Source organism: Typopeltis vanoorti, chromosome 19 (genome assembly GCF_054136105.1).
Source record: "Typopeltis vanoorti isolate ZY-2024b chromosome 19, IOZ_Tvanoo_1.0, whole genome shotgun sequence".
In the NCBI taxonomy this organism is placed as follows: domain Eukaryota; kingdom Metazoa; phylum Arthropoda; class Arachnida; order Uropygi; family Thelyphonidae; genus Typopeltis; species Typopeltis vanoorti.
This window is the reverse complement of record NC_143567.1, coordinates 16,930,917-16,955,057: the sequence shown is the minus strand read 5'-3', so window position 1 is coordinate 16,955,057 and position 24,141 is coordinate 16,930,917. Positions and strand designations below refer to the sequence as shown.

Here is a 24,141-nt window from a genome sequence, read left to right as displayed (position 1 = left end):
GCCCTCCTGCACATAAATGAATAAGTGAGTTTTTCTTGGTGCCTTAAAATTCTTAGTTTTGCTAATGGCATTGCATTTCATTCTTCATCTTCATTTGACAAATCTTGCAGTGCATTCACAGCTTCATGGTCTTCCACATCCTTGCTGTTCAATGTGGTGAGTGTAGTTTCACTTTACCTTCCTTCTTTGTGAAAGTGTGAATTTATCTGTTCAAGTAAGTTTCTGCAAACTGTAAAATAAAAGTAACTATTTAGAAGATGTGTTAGAGTATTCAGAAAGGCTAAGTTATTGTTGTAAAATTTTCTTCAAGTTCACAGTTAGGGTGAAAGAGGAATGTGGCCAAATTTAGAACACGTGATGACCTTTCTTTTACATTATACTTGCATGGGCAGATATATTTCTAACTTTTTCATTCCTCCTTCTCCCAGCACTATTTCATCAAAAATATCATTTATACAGCCATTAGTCTTTTTCATTTAGGCATCTCTCACAACTAACTTAACCACATATACCACACCTTTTCTAATGGCTACATTTCTGACAGAATTGGAAAACTATTTAATCCTTCTTCCAGTTCTCTACTTTCTCCACATATCGATTTTAGTAATCAATCACCATTTGCTATGTCCAAGATACATAAAAAAAAAAGCCCAGAAATTTTAATAAATATAGTCTCTATACTCTATTTAAGCCTCACTTGAAACTGGTTTCCCTCATTTACTGTTTTCCGCTATTACCCAGATTCCTTTTTTCCCCTTTCTCTCTCTCTCTCTCTCTCAGTTCCTGGTGTGTATAGGATTCCTTGTTCTTGCAAATTGGCCTACTATAGGCCAGACATGGAAGATCAGCCAACATCTGTTTGGAAGAACAAAAACAAAGTTTGCATGATTGCAGACCATTGTCTTGGAAACCACTCACAAAATCAAATAGGAAAAAATATTATGCCTCATTGCACTAAGTTCAGATATCATTCTTATTTTTTAATCTGCAACTGCTCTTAAAACTAACCTTAAACTATCCAAAATATTGTGAATGCTTATTACATTTTATGCTGTAACCCCCTGTAGATATCAGTGACATTTCATCTCGGTGACAGAGATGAAATACTGAAAACATTAAACTGTTATTTTATTTATTCCTTGGACCTTTCTCATTCCATTGTTCCACATTATTGTTACATATGGACCATGGCTGGTGAACGTTATCAGTGCATTGGAAACAAATTGGCACTCTTGGATAGGTGCTCGTGTTCACACATCTTTTTCACCCCACCTCAAATTTTATGCAAATACTAGTATTACCTGTCATGAATTTCTTGAAATTGCACAGTGTGCACATGAAGCATCCTTTCTGAGAGACAGTTTTTCATTTATTACGACAAACATTGTGACATCCAAGCACATCTGTATGACATTTCAGAATCCCACCTAAATTTGTATGAATGTCCTATACCTGTAGTAGTGGATTTGGTGCAGATAATTAGCCTGTAGGGATGTAGCAAACCATGATTTTGTTGAAGCACCAAATACTGAATATTTGATTTGAAATTGGGCTGAAGCATGATGAATTAAATTTTATAATAATAATAAACACTAATTTACACTAATAAACATGAATTTAGAATGCTTTGGCTGATTATTCCGTGCTTTGGTCAAATTACAGAATGAAGAAAGATTAACAAATGTGTAATATTACTTCACCTAACCATGTAACCAAATGAAAAATGCAAAAATAAAAAAGAACCATCCTTATTTCATAGCAGTGTGTGTGGAAACTGAAAGTTTCAAAAATTGATCAGAGAGGTTATGAAAATGCAATTCTCATCATCGGAATTGCCTTAGCTTGCGTTGCTTAAAAAACATTTGCTGTCCAAGCATTCTTATATTCATATTTTATTACTGCTTTTTATTAAGGTTTTACTGGCTCGATTGCTGTTTTGATGTGTTTTAGAGATCAGGAAGAAGTCTTAAGATGGCAAGCACCTTCACTCAGCACCAAAGTAGTCCTGTTTCAGTGAGTTATATTTTTCATTAGTGAATAGCAGTTGCTGTTCACTAATTATCAAAGAAGATAATTCTTCTTTGATAATTCATAAAAGTCTTCATTTTATTGTTGTAAAATAACCAGATTAATCCATATTTCATAAGCAGCCACACACACACACACAAAGTAACCATCAACTAATAAAGTAAAGAGTTGTCTTCAATTTGACATAAGTTAGATAGTGAAATGGAGGATATTGGGGATCTATCCATATTTTATAGCCACATGTAGAAAAACGTTCATCATCGAATTCCTGCCACGTACCCTCAAGGGGGGGTGTACAGGATATTATTATTATTATTATGGGCAACTCCAAGGAGTCCTTAGACTCATCGAGGGAGGCCCTAAACATCATGTCAATAACAACTATTCAACATCCACACAGTATCTATCATACTTTGCCTTGAACTCATTCACAGTCATGGCACCCACAACAGACTGGCAGCTTATTCCACTCATTCACCACTCTCCAAGTAAAAAACCTAGTTCTAACACCCTTGCTAATCACACTCTTGCCCAGTTTCCATGGATGGTCCCTAGTCCTCCCACCACCAATCTTATAATGAAAAATATCCTCTGAATTAATCTTATAGAAATGCTTCATTAATTTGAATGTCTCAATCATATCTCTCCTTTTCCACCTATCAACCAATTTCTGCAACCCACAAATCTTCAAACCGTTCTCATAAGATTCATTCCATAGACCTACTATCATCTTGGTCACTCAACTCTGGATCCTCTCCACCTCGTCCCCATCAAGAAGAAACCTAGGTGACCATATCTGGGCACAGTAATCAAGATGGGGTCTTATCAAGGCTCGATACAGAGGAACAATAACTTGCTTGTCTCTGCTCGTCAAAGTATTCTTCAGTAACGAAATGATTTGATGAGCTGATTTAGTCACTTTTACAATGTGCCCCCCTAAACTTCAACTCCCTATCCATCATCACTCCCAAGTCTCTGGCCTCATCAATCTCCTGGAGTACAGTTCCACCAATGTGATATACTGCTGCTAATCTTTTCACCCCAAAATGCATAACCTTACATTTTGCCAGATTAAATTGACATCCATTTTCCTTAGCCCATACCTCCAATCTATCGAAATCATCCTGCAAAATTTTGACATCTTCTGCATTCACTATTGCCCTACCCAACTTAGCATTATCAGTGAACAAATGAACCATTCCTCTCAGATCTTTCCCTATATCGTTAATAAACAAATTAAACAGCAGTGGTCCAAGAACAGAACCCTGCAGCACATTGCTAGTCACAGGCTGTCTTTTGGACTCTATTCCTGAATAAACTACTCTCTGATATCTTTCCATCAACCACCCTCCTATCCATCCCCATATGCTGCAGTTTACTGATTAGAATTCCATGTGGTATCCTGTCAAAGGCCTTAACAAAGTCCAGCAGTATCACTGTAAACCCATTACCCTTATCCAGTTCAGCCATCACTGTGTTATAAAACATGAGCAAGTTACTGAGGCATGATCTACCCTTCACAAAACCATGCTGTCCGCCATACAGTATCCCATTTTCATCTTTCCATTCCTGTATTTTTCTCTTGGCTACTTTCTCCAAAACCTTGACAACAACTCCTGATATGCTGATCGATCGGTAATTTGCAACAGCAGTCTTGGAACCTCTTTTATGCAGTGAAACTATTTTCCCCTCTTTCAGGGGAAAATATGATAGTACTACATGAAAAATTTACATCATTACTAACTTCCTATCTACAATTTTCCTCCAAATCAGTCTGTTACTTATCAAGACTCCAACATTATCAGATCTTACATTTTTATTGTCTAAGGCACTTTTGACCGTATCAATCCACCTATATCTTGGTCGTTTTCCTGCCAACCTAGCAGAGAACACCTGTTTTGCTAATCTTTCCTCGCCCATTCTATTTAAATGGCCATACCAGCTGAGATTAGCTCTGCTAACACATTCCTGGATGCTGACAATGTCAAGGTCTTTCCTAATATCCTCATTTTTAATATGATATTGCCATTGATGCCATTTGTTCATGCTCCTAATCTTTCTCAGGACTCATATCTGCAGTCTCTAGTCTTTGGTCAAGTGTTTTACTTCTGATTCAGCTCTCAGATCCATAAGTTAAAACTGGTTTGAACACTGTCTTATATACAGCTAATTTAATGTTCCGACTAATTTCACTCTTACTCCATATGAATTTATTCAACTGACTTCTTACCATACCAGCTTTGTTGATTCTGTTGTCTATTTCCATATTTAATTTACCATCTTCACTAAAAAGCATGCCTAAGTAGCTGAAATGTTTTACTTGTTCTATAGGTTCTCCATTCACAATGCAGTTGACATTTTCAGTGATTCTGCCTATTTTCATTGTCTTTGTCTCTGCAGTAAATGTATGAAACCTAGAAATGTAGAAAAGGATGAAGATTTCTTTCTACACTTGGTTATAAAATATGGATGGATCCATAATGCTGTCTTATTTTTGTCAAATCTCTCAGCTTTGTACCTTAATATTTTATTATGCACCCACATTTGCAGAAATTTAAAGATTTACTACAGTATTGAACGAGTGTGTTTTTCTTCTATGTTTCCACTCGTGGCTCCAAATTTTTAGAATCTGGGCAATTTGAATTCTGTTATCTGAGTATACCAGCAGCTCAAAACAACTGTCAGCCATGTAATGCCTAATCTTTCTTAGTACATTACGAAAAATGAATATATGGGCTTTTGGGTATTGTTCATATCATTTGATTAGTACAAGCCAAGGCAACTAGCTTTCTGAAGCTTATGTTGCCATAAGTTCTCTGGTAAATTTTCGAAATTTAAGTGTATTTAGGCTACAAATTATACATGGATCTGTAATATGCTCCATTTCAATATAACAAAACATTCTGTATAATTTTATAGAGAATGTTTATTTAAAAAAATAATACAGCATAAAAATCAGAGGAACATTGCACTTATTTTCTCAAATAACAATATAAAAATATTAATGAACTTTTACTTTTAATAGTGAAATATAGAGAATAATTATGGATGTAATAATCAGAATGAATTTGAGATAAATTCTGATGTTGGAAAAGGAATTTTTGAGCGTTTTTGGAAGCTTAGCTTATTAGCATTGGAAATTCTACCTTTTTTTAAGTTGAGTATGGCTGGTTTTTCAATGTAGTCATTTTAGCTACAGTATAATGCACAAATTTTGCCTATTTGTCATCTACATCTCTTTTTATGTATTTTTTTTTTTTTAAGATTCTATGGTTTGATACTTCAGTTTTGTTTTACAGATTCATTGCTATTCTGCTGGAAATTCTTGCATATTTACATGATTAATCAGAGATGTGTGCTTCTTTTTTCTTTCACCTAGATAATTTGTTTGTATATTTTGCAAATTCTGAATCTGCATATAAATTGTAATACTTCTAAATATTGCTCTTTCTATTATTCATGGCTTAAACTGTAATCTTTTTCAATATTTAAAGGACATTTTGATGCTTCAAAATATAAACAACTTTTAAGACTGCATAATATAAACTAAAATAAAAACACCAAAGAAATTGCCTGTAACAAATGACAAGCCTTTGTATGCAGTCGTGCAAGATCAAGGTAGGCTTTTCCCTTGATTTCGGCTATGGAGTTTGTTATGACATGTAACAGGAATTTTTCTACTTTGGCTGGCCGAATATTGACTTTTCTATTGATTCGGCTGAAGCCGAATATTTGAAAAACACACTAAATCAGCTGAATACCAAAGCAAAACTGAATATTCAGCACATCCCTAATTATTAGTAAAGCCATAAAGATCTCAGGGCTTAGGAGAAAGTGTAAGGATTCCATCCAGTTCATAAAAACAGTGATCATGGAAATACCTTTAGACCAGGGCTTCCTAAACTTTTATAGGTTGAGACCTACTTTCAGAAACAGTAATTTTTTGCGATCCACTCGCTTGTAATGCAGTGACTTTTCAGCGACTTGCGTTTTTGCCGGATTCCTTATCAACCACTCGTCCATTACTATGGTAAATATTAAAAAATAATAGAGAAACACTTATTCACATAACATGCTAATTATTAAATTAAGAAAATACATCTTATTTGCAATTACAAACAACTAACTTGCATCAGTGCACCTGTTATTTTAACCTGTGACAGCATGTAGCTATGCTAAGTATGTTACGACATGCTGTCACAAGTTCATTTGATCAAGTATGTCTTGACCTGCTTGTCTACTTGCCTGCATTTTTGAGTTATGTGCAATAACAAAGTGTAATTGCTTTCGAGAGTTGATTGATAAGCAATTCAAAATTGATTTGATATAGATCTGCAAGAAACTAGACAGAAATAGTAAAATCTCATGTGATCTTTTAATGAATCGACTTTGAATTGTTTATCTGATGATTCATCCAATGACCCATCCAAAATCAGCTTGTGACCTACCAGTGGGTAATGACCCACATTTTGGGAATCTCTGCCTTAGAGAATGCAAGGCAGAAATAGATCATCTCTGAGCTAGCAGTCGAAGTGAGTTTATGAGAAAAGGATCATTATGCTGCTCACTTTTAGACAACATTAAGAATTTTTAGGTAAGTTGTTTGTGAACCATCCCAAAGATGGGAACATATTCCAAGGTGAGACTGATTTGTGCCAGGTTAGTAACTGAACTTAAGATTTCATCTTAAGTAGAAAAGTAAACCAAGCTTTTTTAGAGTTAAGAAAACTTTTGATGTGATGTTCGAGAAATGCCACGAGATAAATATCGTTCCAAGAATAGGTATCTGATCTTGTTTAGTGAGATGTATGTATCAAAAGCAAAAGATTTTTTTTTAGAATAGAGGTCTCTGACACCCATCCGTTCCTTGGCAGAAAGGCCTGAAGAGAGGAAACCATACACTATGACAAGAGGGGAAAAAAACTGGTGACAAATAACCAGTGACAAATAGTGGATGTAGACCAAATGATGAGTTGCTGAGCAGGCCGTGATGTGAAATGAGAGAACCTGGAAAGGTCAAGAGCAATTTTCTTTAAAATCTTTTACTTTGCAGAGACTGGTTTGCTTTATATATTGGGTCTCCAAGTGGTGGTGGCAAATAAGAGTGCTGATGAACTTTATTATTTTAGAGAATGCTGAGGCAGTGGAATGATAGTTTTGTGCCAGATTATTATTCCCCCTTCTTGTTTGAATGGACTGAATATAAAATTGCTTCTGTGCTGTGGGATGTACACACTGATTATAGAGATAGTATTGAATGGATGTTATTTTTAGAGAAAAATTTTTGATACAAATTGTGGGATATCATTAGCATTGGAAGACTTTTTTAGGTTTCTAGATTATTCAAAATTATTTAGTTTTTCAAGGCCACAGAAGATGTGATTCACTGTTTCTTTTATGGTTGGACAAAATTTGCAGGAGTTAGAGAAAAAGAATGATGCCAGGAAGTTAGCTTTGCTTTTAGTGTTATATTGATATCATCTGTATGAGAGTGGTGGAAGTATAAATAAACAGAAGGTATAGCTGCCATTTGTATTAGAGGCAAGTTGTCTGCATTTTGTCTTTACAAATTCAGATTTGCATATTTGGAAGTTGTTTTGCATTGAATACTTCATTGTAGGCCAAAAGCTGGAGTTCCTGTTTCAAATAACTTGAAGTACTCAGATCAAGTGTTGAAGTCACAGATGTCCCACTTGTTGCTGTTGTAATGTCAAAGGACACATGATTGAGAGTGGCTTAGGCAAGAGCATTTAGGCTTAAGTGCTGGTTTACATTCATAATTAAGTATAACAGAATGAATACCGCAAATAAAAATACATAAACAAGTTCATAAATACATTCCAGACATTGTTAGGCATATAATATTAAAATTGTAATAACACACACAACAATAAATGGAAGAAATTAGACTATTTTAAGCTTAAAGTCCATCCCTCAGGTGCTGTTGGCTGCTTTATCTGCTGGGCCTAAAAAAACAGTTTCTCAAATCTTGGGAAGTTTAAACAACCATATTTATTAAGATTTTTTAAAATCTAAAGATGATTTTTTAAAAATCTGCTACTGATTCTAAACAAAAATCTGAAAGTTTGTATTTGCTGTGATGAAAAGTATTTTTTTTTCACTATCTAATTCTGTGTAAGGTATCTTGGGCATAGTCAGCTAGATCTGACTGACCATAGCTGTGATGGAAGATGTATTTCTTGTATTTATAAGGCAGATCTCTCAGTTTGGCCATGATGTGATGTTGCAAGAACAAGAAACCTTGTAAACACCTAGAACAGAGAGTGGAGAAAGTGAATCCTTAGGAGAGTAGAGAAGAGAAACCAGCTTCAAATGAGGTTTTGAAAGCAGTGCAGAGATTATAGTTCTTTAAAGTTCTGGCTGTTTTTTCCGAGGTGCTCCAGATAGGGAATAGTAATAGAATAATATTGAGTGGAATGTGAGGAGATCAGAGAAACAATTATTTTATTAATCTTTGGCATTGTAGCCATTGGACAGGAAAGTGAATAAAGGAGAGTTTAGCTGTGACGGAAGCCTGGTTGAAAAAGAGGTTGGAGGCTCTGATTAGGGTTTTAATTATACCATATTGTTGATGACATATGGGTGACTGAGAGAGAGAGAGAGCACAGTTCTTTGTACAGGGGAGAAAATTTGCCCAGGTCATCAATGCAGGAATTGGAAGAGAAGAGTAATGCCAGTAAGTTGGCCCTGTAAGTCTGTATTAGGTCATTGCTTTAGGTAAGGTGACTACAGTTCCATCTGGCCTTGGCAAGGGACCAGAAGTAGCGACTGCCATTTGGACAGGAGGCAAGTTTATCTATTTATCCCTTTCAAAGTATGATTTGGTGATGATTACAGCTGTTGCAATCTCCAATATAGGCAGAGTGTGAACATTTGGTTTTAATCTTGAGCCATTCATGGTATGCCGAGTTTTTTCTCTTTTACTGCACTGGCACACTATTTTAAGAACCAAGGGTTAGATGGTGGCTATGAATTTGGGGTGGAATAAGGAATGAAGAAGGCCTTTGTTTCTGTGAGGATGATTTCTGTTATTTGCTCTGAGTAGGTGTTTGGATGAGGAGAATAGAAGCAGTATTCAGACCATGGGAAGGAGGAATAGAAGTCACAAAGGTCATCCCATTTGGTACTCTTGTAGTGCCAAAGGACACGAGACAACTGGCCAGTGAGTTGTTTTGTGGTAAAAGAGACTTATAAGGTTGTGATCTGAGTTACCAAGAGGAGAACTAACATCTGCAATATACTTGGAAGGGGAGCTTATTAGAAGAGATCAAGTGTGTTGGCAAATTGGAGGGGGTTGTCAGATATTCTGGTAGAGAGATTAACAATCTGTATTAGGTAATTGCTAATTGCAAACAAAGGACACGAGACAACTGGCCGGTGAGTTGTTTTGTGGTAAAAGAGACTTATAAGGTTGTGATCTGAGTTACCAAGAGGAGAACTAACATCTGCAATATACTTGGAAGGGGAGCTTATTAGAAGAGATCAAGTGTGTTGGCAAATTGGAGGGGGTTGTCAGATATTCTGGTAGAGAGATTGACAATCTGTATTAGGTAATTGCTAATTGCAAACACCTCAGCATCTAGCCTGTTTGAGTGGTAAAACTGGAGAAAGCCAGTTTGAGTTGTGGATGTTAAGTCCCCAAGAAGAATGACCTCACTATTAAGGTATTTCGACTATAGGAAGTTGAGCTTTAGTGAGAGAAATTGTTGAAGAGGTCAGAGTGATTAATGGAGGTTGAAGAGTGATAGAGACAGCACATGAAAAGGGCAGGCTGGTTTGGTAGAGAAATTTTGAGCAAAAGCAGATCAAACAGGGGATGGAGGTAGGGGATTTAATGAGTAGATGAGTGTAGGTGGTGCACATAAGTTTGTATTGCTGTTTAGGCCACAGATGTGTTGAAGTTAACAGTTTTTATTATTCACATCACGTATACAAATTATACATATTATACTATTCAACTTCTATAATTATGACAATATTTCACAATACAATTCAATGCACAGTACATTATTACAAAATAAAATTCAAGTATTACTGTCATATTCTGTTGGTACTAACACTTATTTTGGCTATTATTTTATTATGGTTAATAAAAAGTTTTCTCATATACGCAAGTAGAATATAATATATTGCGAATGGTTTCATAGTTATGATAAGTAACTGGTTTAGAGTAATATAAGTTAGTTAATGCAAATATGTGTAAAAGGGCCATAGCCATACTGGTTACTAGAAAAGTAATTAGCTGAAAACAGACACTGAGAGTCCGGGGACGCATCTAAGAGGGCTCTCTTACCAGTTATAATAATGTACATGTTGATATTTTAATACTTAATTGAATGAACCAATTTTTTTTTTTTTTTTTTTTTGGTAATAATAAATGATAGTATTTTTTTGTTGATTTTTGATGTGGTTTTGATTGGATTTCTGTTGCTTTTAATGTTTTTATTTATTATTTTTCTTGGTTGGATTTTTTTATTTTTGTGAATTTTTTTAACTATTTCTTGTGGAAAAAGTTTTGCAATCTGCAGTGAAGTCATATTTCTTTGAGTTGTGATCCATTATATGTGGGAACCCAGTCTTCTGCCTATGTATATGTATATATATATATATATATGTATATATATATATATATATCCTCAGCAATTCCATTGCCATTAACTGGCAAAGTAAGTGGCTACAAGATTTGACACTAGCTGATTTTGGAAGCCTCTAGATTCATTACTGACTGGTTTAGTCAGTAATGAATTCTGTATACTAACCAGCAGCCAGCCTGCAGTTTTACTCTTGTTGTACTCTGGAATGGGGGGGGGGGCGGAGTCTGTGTACCCTCTATAGTGTGATTTGTTATTGAGGGTATCACTTCCAATGCATGTGAGGAGAGGGGGGGGAACAGAACCCTGAACCCTTGCTTGCTCTAGTGACCAAACATGGTTGCAGCCACTTCAGGTCTCTAATAAGTAAGGGTGGCATTTCACCAGCTGATGAAAGAGATCTGTGTAAATAATAATGAGCCATTTTTCTTTGCATGTTCTGGGTAATAATTTCAGTGTTTAACCAACTGTACATTCAAGGGTGATTGATAAAACTTCCCTTTTTTGTGTAACAATTTGAAATTATAATTTTTCCCCTGGTATAATTGGACAATTTTTATTTGTAAAATGATTGGAAATAATAACTGTATATCCTCCTTGTTTTTATGAAATTTAATTCAAGTTTGTGTATATTTTCATGGGCAGTTATATTAAGTTCAAATTCTTCTGGGCTAAGTCACACATTTGAAGAATTTTGCTTAACTTTTCTATAGATTGTGGTCTTTGAATTTCTCTCTCACTCCTTCATCTCTTATATACTTACTACTAGTTTTTGACTCTTAACACCTGCACCGTGACAAGATTATTTTCTGCTACCTATCTTCTAAAGCAGTGGTCGGCAACCTTTGCAGACTCGCAGGCCACATTCAACTTTTATTTTTAATAATCGGGCTGCGAGCATTTAATTAAGCAAAAATAATAAGTGAAAAAAATATTTGAGTTATCAATTTTTATTATATCAGTCTTAAAAAACACAAATATTTAAAGTACGGATACGAAACAAGCATGAAAATGAAACTCAATGAAAAATTATTATCACGTAAAAACAAAGTAAAGTATATGGATATTTCCTAACGAAAATGCATTCTTTAATGTGCACCAAAATCTCGGTTATCGTCGGATGAAGTCGCCTTTGTTATTCCCACTCATGACGACTCACAAGGTTGACTTGCACCAAGTTGCACACGATATCAAGAAGTATAGGTATAAAATTATTTTTAATTTATTATTCATATTATAAAATGTATTATTTAAATAATTCATCATATACGCCACATGCCATGTAAGTATGGTCAACCTTTTATGGGCAGCCAAAAATGGATGTTTGGGCCTCATGCGGCCTGCCAGTTGCTGACCCCTGTCCTAAGGCATCACTTTTTCTAATACTAACTAGTAACAGTTTCCATATTAATTCTATGGTGTCCAAATAGCAAAAAACATCACTTTTATTGTAAACTAGAAAAAATGAGGGGGGGGGGAGGAACTAAGACTGTCTTAGAACTCAAAATTTTTGTGAAAACTATGCTAATGGTTGCAAACTTATTTTACCTTTTAGTACCAGGTAAATGACAAATTAAATCTAGTTTCTCAATTTGAAGACCTGATACTTTTTAAGTCACTTGAAGCCTCTAATAAACATAGCTGTTGTATGACACTAGGACATGAAATCATCTACTACCTAAAGATATTTATGCCATAGCCTGTTGGTTAAAGAGCAGAGATGCTGTCAACTTGCTACTGTCTCACATAAACGAGATCCCTTAGCCTGATCTAATTATATTCATGCAACTTGTAGCCATCTCATTATGTCTTGATGTTCTTTTTTTACTTCACTGTAGGTTCTCAGGTTAGTTTGCTTGTTTCTAGGATGAAAATCCTAGGTTTTTCATTTATGGTTTAAAAAAATCCTTTTATTCAATAAATATTCATCATGGTTGCAATGAGATTCAGACTGTCAGGCAACCAAAAGGTGCATCTTGTATCATTCATTTGATATGGCTAGATGGAAGAAATTTCTTCCACCTAATACCACAGATATGTGGCAACTCCTTTGAGAGATGGATGTAGTTACAATAAGTTTGATTTCTAGCCTGTGTTAATTCCCTCCTGCATAATTTCCTCTGATCTGATCATTTAATACTGTCTAACTGGAAGACTAGAATTCTTGATTTTGTGATGGAGGCAGAGGATTGTGTTGCTGCAGACTATGTATGCTTCACCAAAGATGAGCATGTTCAGATTACAGTGGCTGAAACATAATTTCCATCAACATTTTGGACTTGGCATATTTTGACGTTACAGGAGTCTTGCATTTTTTCTTGACTATTTCAAGAAGGATATTTACATAACTCATTTTAGGTGCAGTGTGTATAACTGTCCTTAGCTGTCATAGACATCTTAGTAATTGATAAATATTGTATGTGCTATATCTGAAACTTTCATTTTAACTTTATATTTGCATTTTATTTTATTTTGTGTTTTGGTGTACTCATTTGGCAATTTTTAAATGTATGGTAAAAGAATCACTTAAGTGAAAAAGAACATGAAGTGTAAATGAATGAGTAAGACTGCTGTGGAATGCAACCAAAAAGAACTTCATAAGGCAAAATCACCTTATTGAGTCTCAGCTTATTAGCAATACTTTGTCTGATGCTGATATTTAATATGTAAGTTTATTTTTGCAAACAAAGGTATAATTTTCCTTGGCTGTGAAATTGATCAGATTATTCACATAAATCATCCTGTTATCACTTAAACGCATGCCTGTAATTCTGCCTTAATAAATAAAATATCTTCTATTTATTTATTTTTTGGTTACTCTTTATGCCTAATTGATGCAAAGAATGGATATAAAAATATATAGGATTTCACAGTATTGCATGGATTTCATCCTTGTAAATCTCTGCAGTAGACAAATCCACCATTCATAAGTATGTTTATTAAGACACGAGGTTTGACAATTTTGCATACCAAATTTTTCTATGAATTCACTCATATTGCTCATACTCATGATTTGCCCATACAGAAGATAAGATCCCTTATTCTTGGATGATGGAGATATTTTTATGTTGTATCTAATAATGTAAAAATCATTATTTTTGATTGTATAATCTATTTTGTTTTCAAGGTAGAAAGACTAGTGGAGAGAGTTCAGACTTCAACCCTTTTAGATGACCGAAGAGATGCTTGTCGAGCTTTGAAGTCTCTATCAAAAGTATGTCTAAGATTTTTATGTGCTACTAGAATATATATAATATACAAACTGAATGTTGATAATAGGCAAAAAAAAACCAGTTCATTTATTTAGTTTTAAATAGCTTAAATAATGAATGTGGGAATAATAAACGCTCTCTGAGACAATTTTTATTTGTGTTATGAGTACAACATTGCATGAAGAAAAGGTTTCAGCATACAGGAAATCATATTGAATGGGAGGATAATTTTCCATGATTTTATTCCAGTTGAGCAAATAATGCATTGTCTTTGAAACTATAAATCAAGAGTTTAAAATACAAACCTTCATCTATATTTAAATCTAGATATTTACTTTTGTTAAACAGAATGGATATAAAATGGCTTTTTCATTAAGGGTATTACTAGATTAACTATTGAATAACCTTGATTAACTATTACTCTACTTAATTTCGTATCATCAGCAAACAACTGAATATTTCCTTTCAGGTTATTTCCTATATCATTTATGTACAAATTAAACAGTGATGATCCCAATACTGAACTTTGCACTACACCACTAGTCACCTTTTTGCACGATTCTGACTCACCATATATCATTTTTTGATATCTGTCCAAAGCCTCCCTGTTATCATATCCTGTCATATCCATCCCTATTTGTTCCAGTTTATATAACAGAATTCCATGTGATATTCTGTCAAATGCCTTTGCAGAATCATTGTGTAGCCATTTCCTTAATCCGACTGTGCTGCTACTCTATTATAAAAATAAAGACAGTAAATTACTAAGGCATAACCACCCTTCACAAAGCCATATTGCTCCTCATACAGTATCACATTTTATCCACCCATTCTTGTATTCTCTTTTTGACCAATTTTCCCAGTACTTTTACCACCGCATCTGAGATATTGATTGATCTATAATTTGCTACTGCAATCTTAGAACCTCTCCTGTGCAAGGGAATTATTTTGCGACAGGAAGGAAATGGAATTTATACACCTACTGAGAGATTATTACTTGAGGCAGCATGTGGTGGATGGGAGTAGGGGTGGGAGAGTATTGGACTTGTTCATAGGATCAGAAGAGCTACAACATCGCCTCCGATTGGTGAAAGTGACCATGTGATCTTGACTTGGGAGACTATACAACATGGGGAATATTCTGTCCAGAAGCGGTCTATGGGGAACTGCAAGGTAGGTGATTATGACAAGCTTAGGAAGAAGCTGAAATCTGTGCCATGACATAAAATATTTCAGGGTAAGGATGTTAGTAGTGCATGAGAGATAGTTAAGGGTCATCTAGAGAAAGCAATATTAAATTGCATACCTAAGGTAAGGAGGGCTAATAAGGTAGGCTGGATTTGATGGATGACTAATATCATTAAGCACAAGCTGCAGAAGAAGAAGAAAATGCTCTGGAGGGTCTTCTTTTCAGCCATTTTCTGTCCACTGCTGGACAAAGGCCTTCTCCAGTTCTTTCCACCCTTCTCTGTTCTTGGCAATGGTTGACCAATTTTCCCCAACAAAATTTGACAGTTTATTTAAGTTTAATTTGACACCCAACCTTCTTTTAGGCCGTCCTCACCCTCGTTTCCCTTCTTTTGGAATACAGTTCATTAGTATGGTGGTCCATTGCCCATCTTCTCTTCTGGATAGATGTAGATGTCCATCCCATTTCCATTTTAGTCGCTTATGATGAAGAATGATGTCAGTGATGTGATCTGACTTCTTATCCAGGTGTTTCGCTTCTTATCTTTTAATGCGATGCCTAACATCAACCTCTCCATTTTTCTTTGAGTTTACTCTGGAGGATACATAAAGAGAAAGGTGACCAGCAAACTCACGAACAGTACAAGGCTCAGACAAGAAAGGTGACCAGCATGGCAAGGAAGGCAAAATCAGATTATGAAAAGAATCTAGCTGAGCAGGCCAAAGGAAATCCCAGAGAGCTTTGTTATGTGGCAAGTAAGAAGAAGAATGACTATGGAAGATTAACTAAGGTTAATCTTCCATAGTCACAGATTTAAGCTTCTTCCTAAGCTTGTCATAATCACCTGCCTTGTAGTTCCCCATGTATTGCTTCTTGACAGAATATTCCTCATGTTGTATAGTCTCCCAAATCAAGATCACAAGATACACTAATTGGAGGCGATGTTGTAGCTCTTCTGATCCTATGACCAAGTTATAATCACTCGACCAGTACTCATGTTAATTTGGTGATGCATGTCTTCCAGATTGTCTGTGGAACTCCTTAGCCTCTAGCAACAACCAACTGTATATTTTGTCTTATTGGTCTTGATCTTACACCAGACTGCTTCAAATGAATAGTTGCCCTCTAGCCTATCTCCTATTCTTTTTGGGCTGCAATTCATCTGGTATCATCAGCAGTACTCCCCCCCCCCATCGTATCTTTTCTATCTTCCCTGAAAACACTAAACCATTTTATCCCTGTAACTAACATCACCTGCTGTTAGCCAAGTCTCACTAATGCCTATAACAGGGGTGTTCAACCCGTCTATCACGGTCGATCGTGGAGCGATTTTTGGTCGATCTCTTGTGTATTCCTCCTTACTTACAAATTTAATTAAAACTGAAAACATAATATTTTATTTATCATTATTTTGTATTATTTTTAATTCGCTTTAAGTGTATTGCTATTGATTATTTATTTTTCGTTAAATTTTGTCAAATCAGTAATTTTCTTATAAGTTCAGTTAAATGAATTAATTTGGATCAGTGGAAGTTAAACAGCGAGCCGAGTGAATACGATTATAAGCAAAGTGTAAAAACTCGATTGTAGCTGAAATATTAAATATTCCAAAGTACATTATATCGATTTTTTACTTAGGTTAAGTCCCATGTGAATATTGTAAAAAAATAAACTTTGTTTGTCTCCGTATAGTTTGTATTAATGTTTTTGTAAATGCAAAAAAAAAACTCTTTTGAAGCTAACTGTATATACTGCTTTAATAAGAATATGTTAGAGTGTTAAAAACAAAGGCAATGTTTTTGTCGCCGAAGCTGTGCATGGCGGCATTAGAAAGATTGTTATTGAAACTTGTATGTATGAGAAAGGCTTGCAGGCTCTAAGTGTAAACATCTTTGAAGTCAGTCAGAAAGAGTTCAAACAACTTTCCAATGGCCGGCAACTTACAATCAAAAGAAAGCAGAGGAGAACAAAAGGCGTGCCAAACTTGAAACTTAAGATGAAAGACTTATACTGATTCTTTGAGGGTTGCCAAACTTCATGCGAGGTCTCAGAGGAAGCCTAATAAAAAGGGACTGAAGCAAGCAGAAGGGGTCCTGGTTCCAGAATTGCTGTCAGAGAGGAGGCTACCCGGTCCAGAGTCGCCGTCAGAGAGAAAGAGAAAGCCGCCTGGTCCAGAGTTGCTGTCAGAGAGACTGTCCGGATCCACATTGCTTGAGAGAGGAGTTTCCCACTTCCAGAAAGGAGCTTCTCAGTTAGAGACATCACTAGAGAGAGAGACTACTTCTAGGCCGCAGACAAGGTTTCAAATTGCCGAAAGAAAGAGTTCCAGTTGCCGGAGAAAAGTTTCCAGACCAGGTTAATGCCAGACATTCACCAGTGTGTTGCGTTTTCATTACAATTTGATGAATCAAACGACTTCACTGATATTGCTCAGTTAATGGTATTTATTCGCATGGTATTTCAAGATTATTCAAATAAAGAACTTTTGAAAATTATACTATTATTGGGAAGGACTAGGGGAGAAGACATCGTTTCGGCATTTGATGAATTTGTGAAACAACACAAACTTCCACTTTTTAAACTTGTGTCTATTACTACTGATGGTGCTCCTGCAATGATATGTAATAAATCAGGCTTCATTTCATTATGTAAAAACGATGACAAATATCCAGATTTTTTAACGTATCACTGTATTATTCACCAACAAGTACTGTGTAGTAAAAGATTAAACACAAAAGATGTTTTGAATATTACATTTAAAATTGTAAATTCTGTTCGAGGGAAAGCCCTGCAAAGGCAGTTATTTAAATTACAGGCAGATGATGATAGGGAGCTTCTGTTGTACAATAATGTTTTCTGGCTCAGCAGAAGTCAATTTTTAGAAAGATTTCTTATATTAATTAACGATATAAAAAATTTTCTTGGTGAAAAAGGAGATATTTATCCACAATTGAGTGATAAAAGATGGTTGTTACACTTACCATTTTTAGTAGATTTCTGTACGAAATTAAGCAATTTAAATTTAGAGTTACAAGGTAGAGATAAAAATTTAATTGACATGTTAAGTTCAATAAAAACTTTCCAACAATACTTACTTTTATTAAAGAAAAATAGAAATGACCGCGAATTTAGACATCTCCATATTTATTAAAATTTTTTGAACAAAATCAAGAAATGCTTCGCTATGATTTAAAAGAATTGATTCATTGAAATAGAATTAGTTGAGGAAGAAATAAATTCAATATTTAAAGATTCTAATAAAACTGAAATGATCGTATCTTTTATCAATAATCCATTTCAAGAAAACTTGAACAACACAGAAATTTCAAATAAAATTAGTGGGCTGTTTGATATAAACCAAGCTGAAGTAGAACTTGAGATAATAAACATTCAGAATAGTTTACATTTAAAATCAATAAACAATGGAGTCATTTGGAAGTATGCACATGAAAAATTCCCAATATTAACTGATATTGCACGAAAAATTCTGTCGTGTTTCGGATCGACATACTTGTCAGAATCCCCTTTTTCAAATATGAACGTCATAAAAAATCAATTAAGAAACCAAATTACAAATGATCGTTTGGATGATTGTCTGCGATTGGCCACTTTTTCATATCAACTTGACTATGAAAATATTGCAAGGTCCAAACAATGCCAAATTTCACATTCATTTTTTTTTAATCAACCAGCATTTCCTGTAACTTGTGTGTTTCTAATCAATCTGTTGTTTTTTTATAACTTTGGTTTTCCAAAATAGAGAAATAAATATTTTATTCCAATATATTTTTTTTTTTTTTTTTTGTTGTATTAAAATAATTAAAAGTGATAAATAAATTTTTAAATACACAAATAAAGTTTTTAGTTGTGTATTTTTTTTTTAGTTGTTTATTTGTGTGTAATCAGATAACAGGTTGTGGCAACGTGATCTATATAAGAGAGTAGATCGCTGAGTAACTTATATATAAGAGAGTAGATCGCTGAATAACTTTTTATAGAAAAGTAGCTCGCATAGTAAAAAAGGTTGAACACCACTGGCCTATAACTTTTGGCAAGGTTGCACTAATCAATGCCAAAAAGTATTCTCTTGTTCTGGATACTTCTGGCATTAGTATAAAGCTGCAGCATCCCTTTAGGCTCCCATCCATCTTTACTTCCTGAATTGTGACTATCCTATTCAATATTTTTATTTGAGAGACTAGATTATGCACTTGGTCATTCTCGCACTCATTCACTTTATGGGTGCCTTCACACAAATTCACCTGCTTGCACCCTAATTGTTTAAATTTTCCTGAATTAGTGCTTCAGCATGCTCTGTGAACAAAGCTCTCTCTAGACATCTAACATCAAAACCATTTAGATGCAATCCATCAGCATTGTACAAATCCTTCTTTCCATCAAACACAGACCACAGATCCACAAATCGTACATCATTCCTTATGCACAACCTACATATAGACTCATTAACTATTAACACCCTCCTCCTCAGTTTGCCTCTATCATAGTGCGGCAGGAGACTTAGTCTTCACCTTCTCACTCTTCAGTTTTGCTTCTTCTAACAACTTTACATCCTCCCTCATAGAGTACATCTCGCCTCGCAAATCATTTGTGCCAACCAAGACAATCATTTCCTTCAACTTTACGTTTTTGCATCTGGATTGCGTGACTAATGTCATGAATTTTTGCTCCAGGGAAATGTGATTTTGTCACATTTTCATTAAGCTCCTTGATACAGTGAAACATGAAAGGCTTTTTGACATTCTAGAAAATACTGATATTGACTCTTATGACTTGGAAATTTTAAAGAGATTATATTGGTCACAAATAGCGTCAGTATGTGTAAATGGAGAGGAAACAGGAGAATTCCCGGTGAAGAGAGGAGTCAGACAAGGATGCAAGTTATCACCATTATTGTTTTACTTTTATAGTGAACAGATGTTTAGAAAGGCACTTGAGGATGTAGAAGAAGGAATAAAAATAAACGGAAGAATCATTAATAACTTAAGATATGCAGATGATGTAGTGGTGATGGCAGAAAGTGAAAATGGGTTACATCAAATTATTCAAAGAATTGAGAACTCTTGTAAAGAGTATGGACTAAGAATTAACACAAAAAAGACCAAGATAATGATAATTGGCAGAAAAATGGGAGATAATGTAAAAATAAGATGTGGAGGAAAGATTTTAGAAGTGGAAATATTTCAATATTTAGGTAGCTGGATCTCAGAGAAAGGAACTTCAGAGTTGGACATTAGAAATAAAATAGGCAAAGCTAAATCGGCATTTATGGAAATGAAGAGAATTTTAATAAACAAGAACACTAAAATAGGCGTTAGAATTGAAATAGTTAAAGCAACAGTTTGGAGTATTGCAAGTTATGGAAGTGAGTCATGGACACTCAGAAAGAGAGATATGGAAAGAATTAATGCATTGGAAATGAGGTGTTATAGAAAGGTGGAAAAGATTATATGCATGGATAGGCTTATGTGTTCGTCAGACATTTTTGTAATAGATTTCACAGTTTGATACGAACTATATGTTCTATATGTTGCATGCTGCAATTACTTTTACTAGCCCCACTGTTACACCGGATTGTGGTTGTTTTGCATTTGTAACAAACTTTGTGTTGTGTGCTCTGAAGATGCTGGTTATAATACCAGCGAAATATCTTTTAAGTTAATAGTTATTTTCTTAATCATCTGTGTTCATATCAAACCGTGAAATCTATTACAAAAATGGAAAAGATTAGCTATACAGAAAGAATATCAAATCAAGAAGTTTTAAGACGAGTTGGGATGGAAAGAACACTGCTAAAGAATATTATGCAAAGAAAGACCAGATTTGCAGGACGTCTTCTGAGAGGTTCTTCGGGACACCTGACAAGAACTATATTATAAAGGAAAGTTGAGGGGAAGAGAAGACGTGGAAGACCAACTAGAGAGTGGTTTAATGACATCGTGGAATGGACTGGTTTAAGAATGATGGAAGCGACAGACAGAGAGAAATGGAGATGAGTTGCTGATCTGCTGCAACCCTCTTGCTAGAGGATGCTACCGGATGACGACTCTGATCATTGAGTCTCTGTATATAATTTTCTCTTTAACTTGTTTTTCTTGTTTGTGTGCTTGGTCTTAATTATTACTTCAGACCACTTGCTTCCTTCACTTTTCAGCTCTGCTAATCTCTTGCAGCTTCTGCAATTTCTCTTTTTATCCTGTGTAGGATGACATTCAAGTGTGCTATTTCTTTGTATTTCATATGTCCTTTATCGGAAATATCGGAAAATATTTATTAAAGTTTAATTTAATTTATATCCTTAACTACGTTGTTCAATTCCTTAAGTGTTTTAATAATAACATGTCCTTTGTTTATAATACTTTCTGTTGTCTTTGCAATGAAGATGTCAGCTATTACAGTTAATGAAATATTATTATAAAATAATTTATTACTGATATTGCAATCTTTCTAGTGCATTTTACTAAGCATTATCTTAAAGTTACTTTATGTTGTGGTGCTGCTATCAGTGGATCCATCATTCAAGTACTCTCCTATTACGTGTTGTAAACACTATTATCCTCAAGCAGTTCTTGAAGATAATGTGATATTTTGCACTCTCCGGAAAGATCATTGTTCATAATATAGGTCTGTTTCTTAGTACGATAATTATGATCAGTATAAATGAAAAACAGTGTTCTGGTTTAAACCTGGAATTCGTATGATGGTTCTCCAAATATGATCAAATAGTAACAAACAAAAACAGACCAAAAAAAACATGAACCATACTTGATGTGAGTTTTGCTAATTCAAAAAAAATTGCACTTCTACTCATCAGATACTTGAAAGTTGTTCAGCTTTTGCATTTTTATACCAATTTCAGAACTGTTTGGCTAGCTATCACATATCAGTCAGTCACTTTTCTGGGCTCCTTTCTCGCAATAAATTACTTTTGTCAATCCTGTCCTGAATTAGCATTTTGAATGACATTTGTCATATTTCCAAGAATGACATTTGCATTGCATTTGGTGTTGCGTGCTGCTTCACTGATTAATCATTGGGATTTATAGACTTGTAGTTTATTTGCTGTATGTTCAAACAGTTTGTCAAATCAACATGGTGGTTTGCTTATAGGAACAAAATCAAAAGCAGCTATTAAGCTTGAGGCAAGAGTAAAAGTTGTATTACTGTTGTATCATAGTGAGGGGAAAAAATGCTGCTTTGTGTATAACAGTGACAAGGCACTGCTACTCTTTGTTATAGCTTAGAGGTAGAGCACCTAATGATAACAATTGGAAATAGGTTATTACTATTTGCCTCTCCTTGTTTTATTCTTTATTAAATATTTATTTGATTTATTTTGATATTTTGGCTTGGTTGTAGACTGGTCATGTCAAAATGATGGGTGGCTACATCAAAAAGGATGTGTTCAACTCATCTTTTCTATTTTATATATACAGGTATCCCTCGATTAATGTGGTTAATTAATCCCTTGATGTTACTGCGTATATCAAAATCGTGTTAATCAAATCTAATAATCAATGGTAAAAAATACAATTCGTCCATGATCGATTACTGTATTAATAATTTGTTTTATATGGTATCTTTTAGAAAAGATAAAAAGTGAATGCAAAGTAAATGTTTAATAAATACTTGTACCTACATTATTTACTTTTTTTTATCAAAAAAAGTTATCAAGAGTCATTTGAACAGTTTGTTTTTTTCTTATTGGCATAAATTCTACGATAACAAGCAAAATGACTCTCCAGACCTCGGCAAACAAGCAATAAAACATAAAGAAGAAACACTGCAAATTCAACATTATTTCATGAATATAAAACTACAAGAGTTTCGTGCCGAATATATAGAAACTAAAAGTTTCAGCGGATGCAAGCATAAGCAACCTTATGGTTGCTTATGCTTGCATCCGCTGAAACTTTTAGTTTCTATATATTCGTAGTCAAGGTGGAGTAAGCTCCAGATCACTTTCCTTAGCATTTTTTTCCCATAATGTAAAACACGTCTCCTAGAGGACGTGTGATAAATAAGCCTTTGGCTCTCTATTTCAGTAATTCATGATGGTTTATTTATTTTCAATTACATTCTAGGTGATCCTAGAAATTATTGAACAAAGAATAAAAACAAAAAACTAAACCATACTATACTGACATTGGAGGTCGTGGTATCTCTCAGATACAATTTACTGTCAAATATCACAAAGAGACTGAGTGAGCAGTTCAGTCTCCACCGGCAGCCAATCAAAGATAGCTGGCCCATGTCTATCAGTAATTATAGGCGGCACTGATGAAGAGATGGGCAAACAAATGTTGCCATCTCTTGGTACCTAACCCTAACAGGATATGTTACTGTCTGAAGTAATGTGGGTTCTACGGTCGATTTTCTTGAGTTTACAGGAAGAAAAACCTGAGTTTCCAGGAGAAAAAAAGCCTGCTGGCATAGGTAAGTAGGTTTCTCCAATCTCCACTATACTGCAAGCCTATTCATGAGCGAATTAATGGTTAGATTATTCAGGAATTTTGTGTTAGGTCCTTGTTTGTGGAACGTAATCAAGACATTTCAGGGTAGCGGTATTTGAATTATTTTAGGTTTATTACTTCAAAAACCATCTGGCACAGATATCAAGAGAGAGAGAGAGATGATTGGCAGATGGTTTTTGAAAGTAGCAGTACCCTGTACTGCTACTTTCTTGAACTCATACATTTGTTTTGGTAGTTCAAGTGCTTAACTTGTAGCCTAACTTTCTGAGCTTTTTTTTTTTTTAAATTATTGAATGCTTTCTCCTAAATAATAATAATTTATCATGATGACAATGTAGAATATTCACTCTTTCATTATTGCCAGTGGTAGAAGACTGATCAAATTGGAATATTTCTAGTGCAAGAGTTGAAACATGGCAGAGCATGCAAGTAGTCCTATTCACCACATAGAAAGTGCTTATTAAAATTCTCTCATTATTTTGTATATAGGTTTTCTTTGCTAAATCTTGCAGTTCAGACTGTTTGCTGTGATTAAATATATTATATTCATACATTATGATAGTTGTGGAAACAACTATGTTGGTGTAAAACTTTAGTTTAATATAAAC

The 24,141-nt window shown here is 34.6% G+C and overlaps 1 protein-coding gene across 2 annotated transcripts in view; it reads left to right on the top strand.

The window, feature by feature from the left end:
- Nucleotides 1-24,141, top strand: part of LOC150095882 (general vesicular transport factor p115-like) — a 245,709-nt gene that overhangs the window by 16,000 nt on the left and 205,568 nt on the right. For both annotated transcript variants that reach the window (XM_090409601.1, XM_090409600.1), the window contains exon 2: nt 13,768-13,854. In XM_090409601.1, the coding sequence (XP_090265727.1) occupies nt 13,768-13,854 (87 nt within the window). The remainder of the gene's footprint in view (nt 1-13,767; nt 13,855-24,141) is intronic.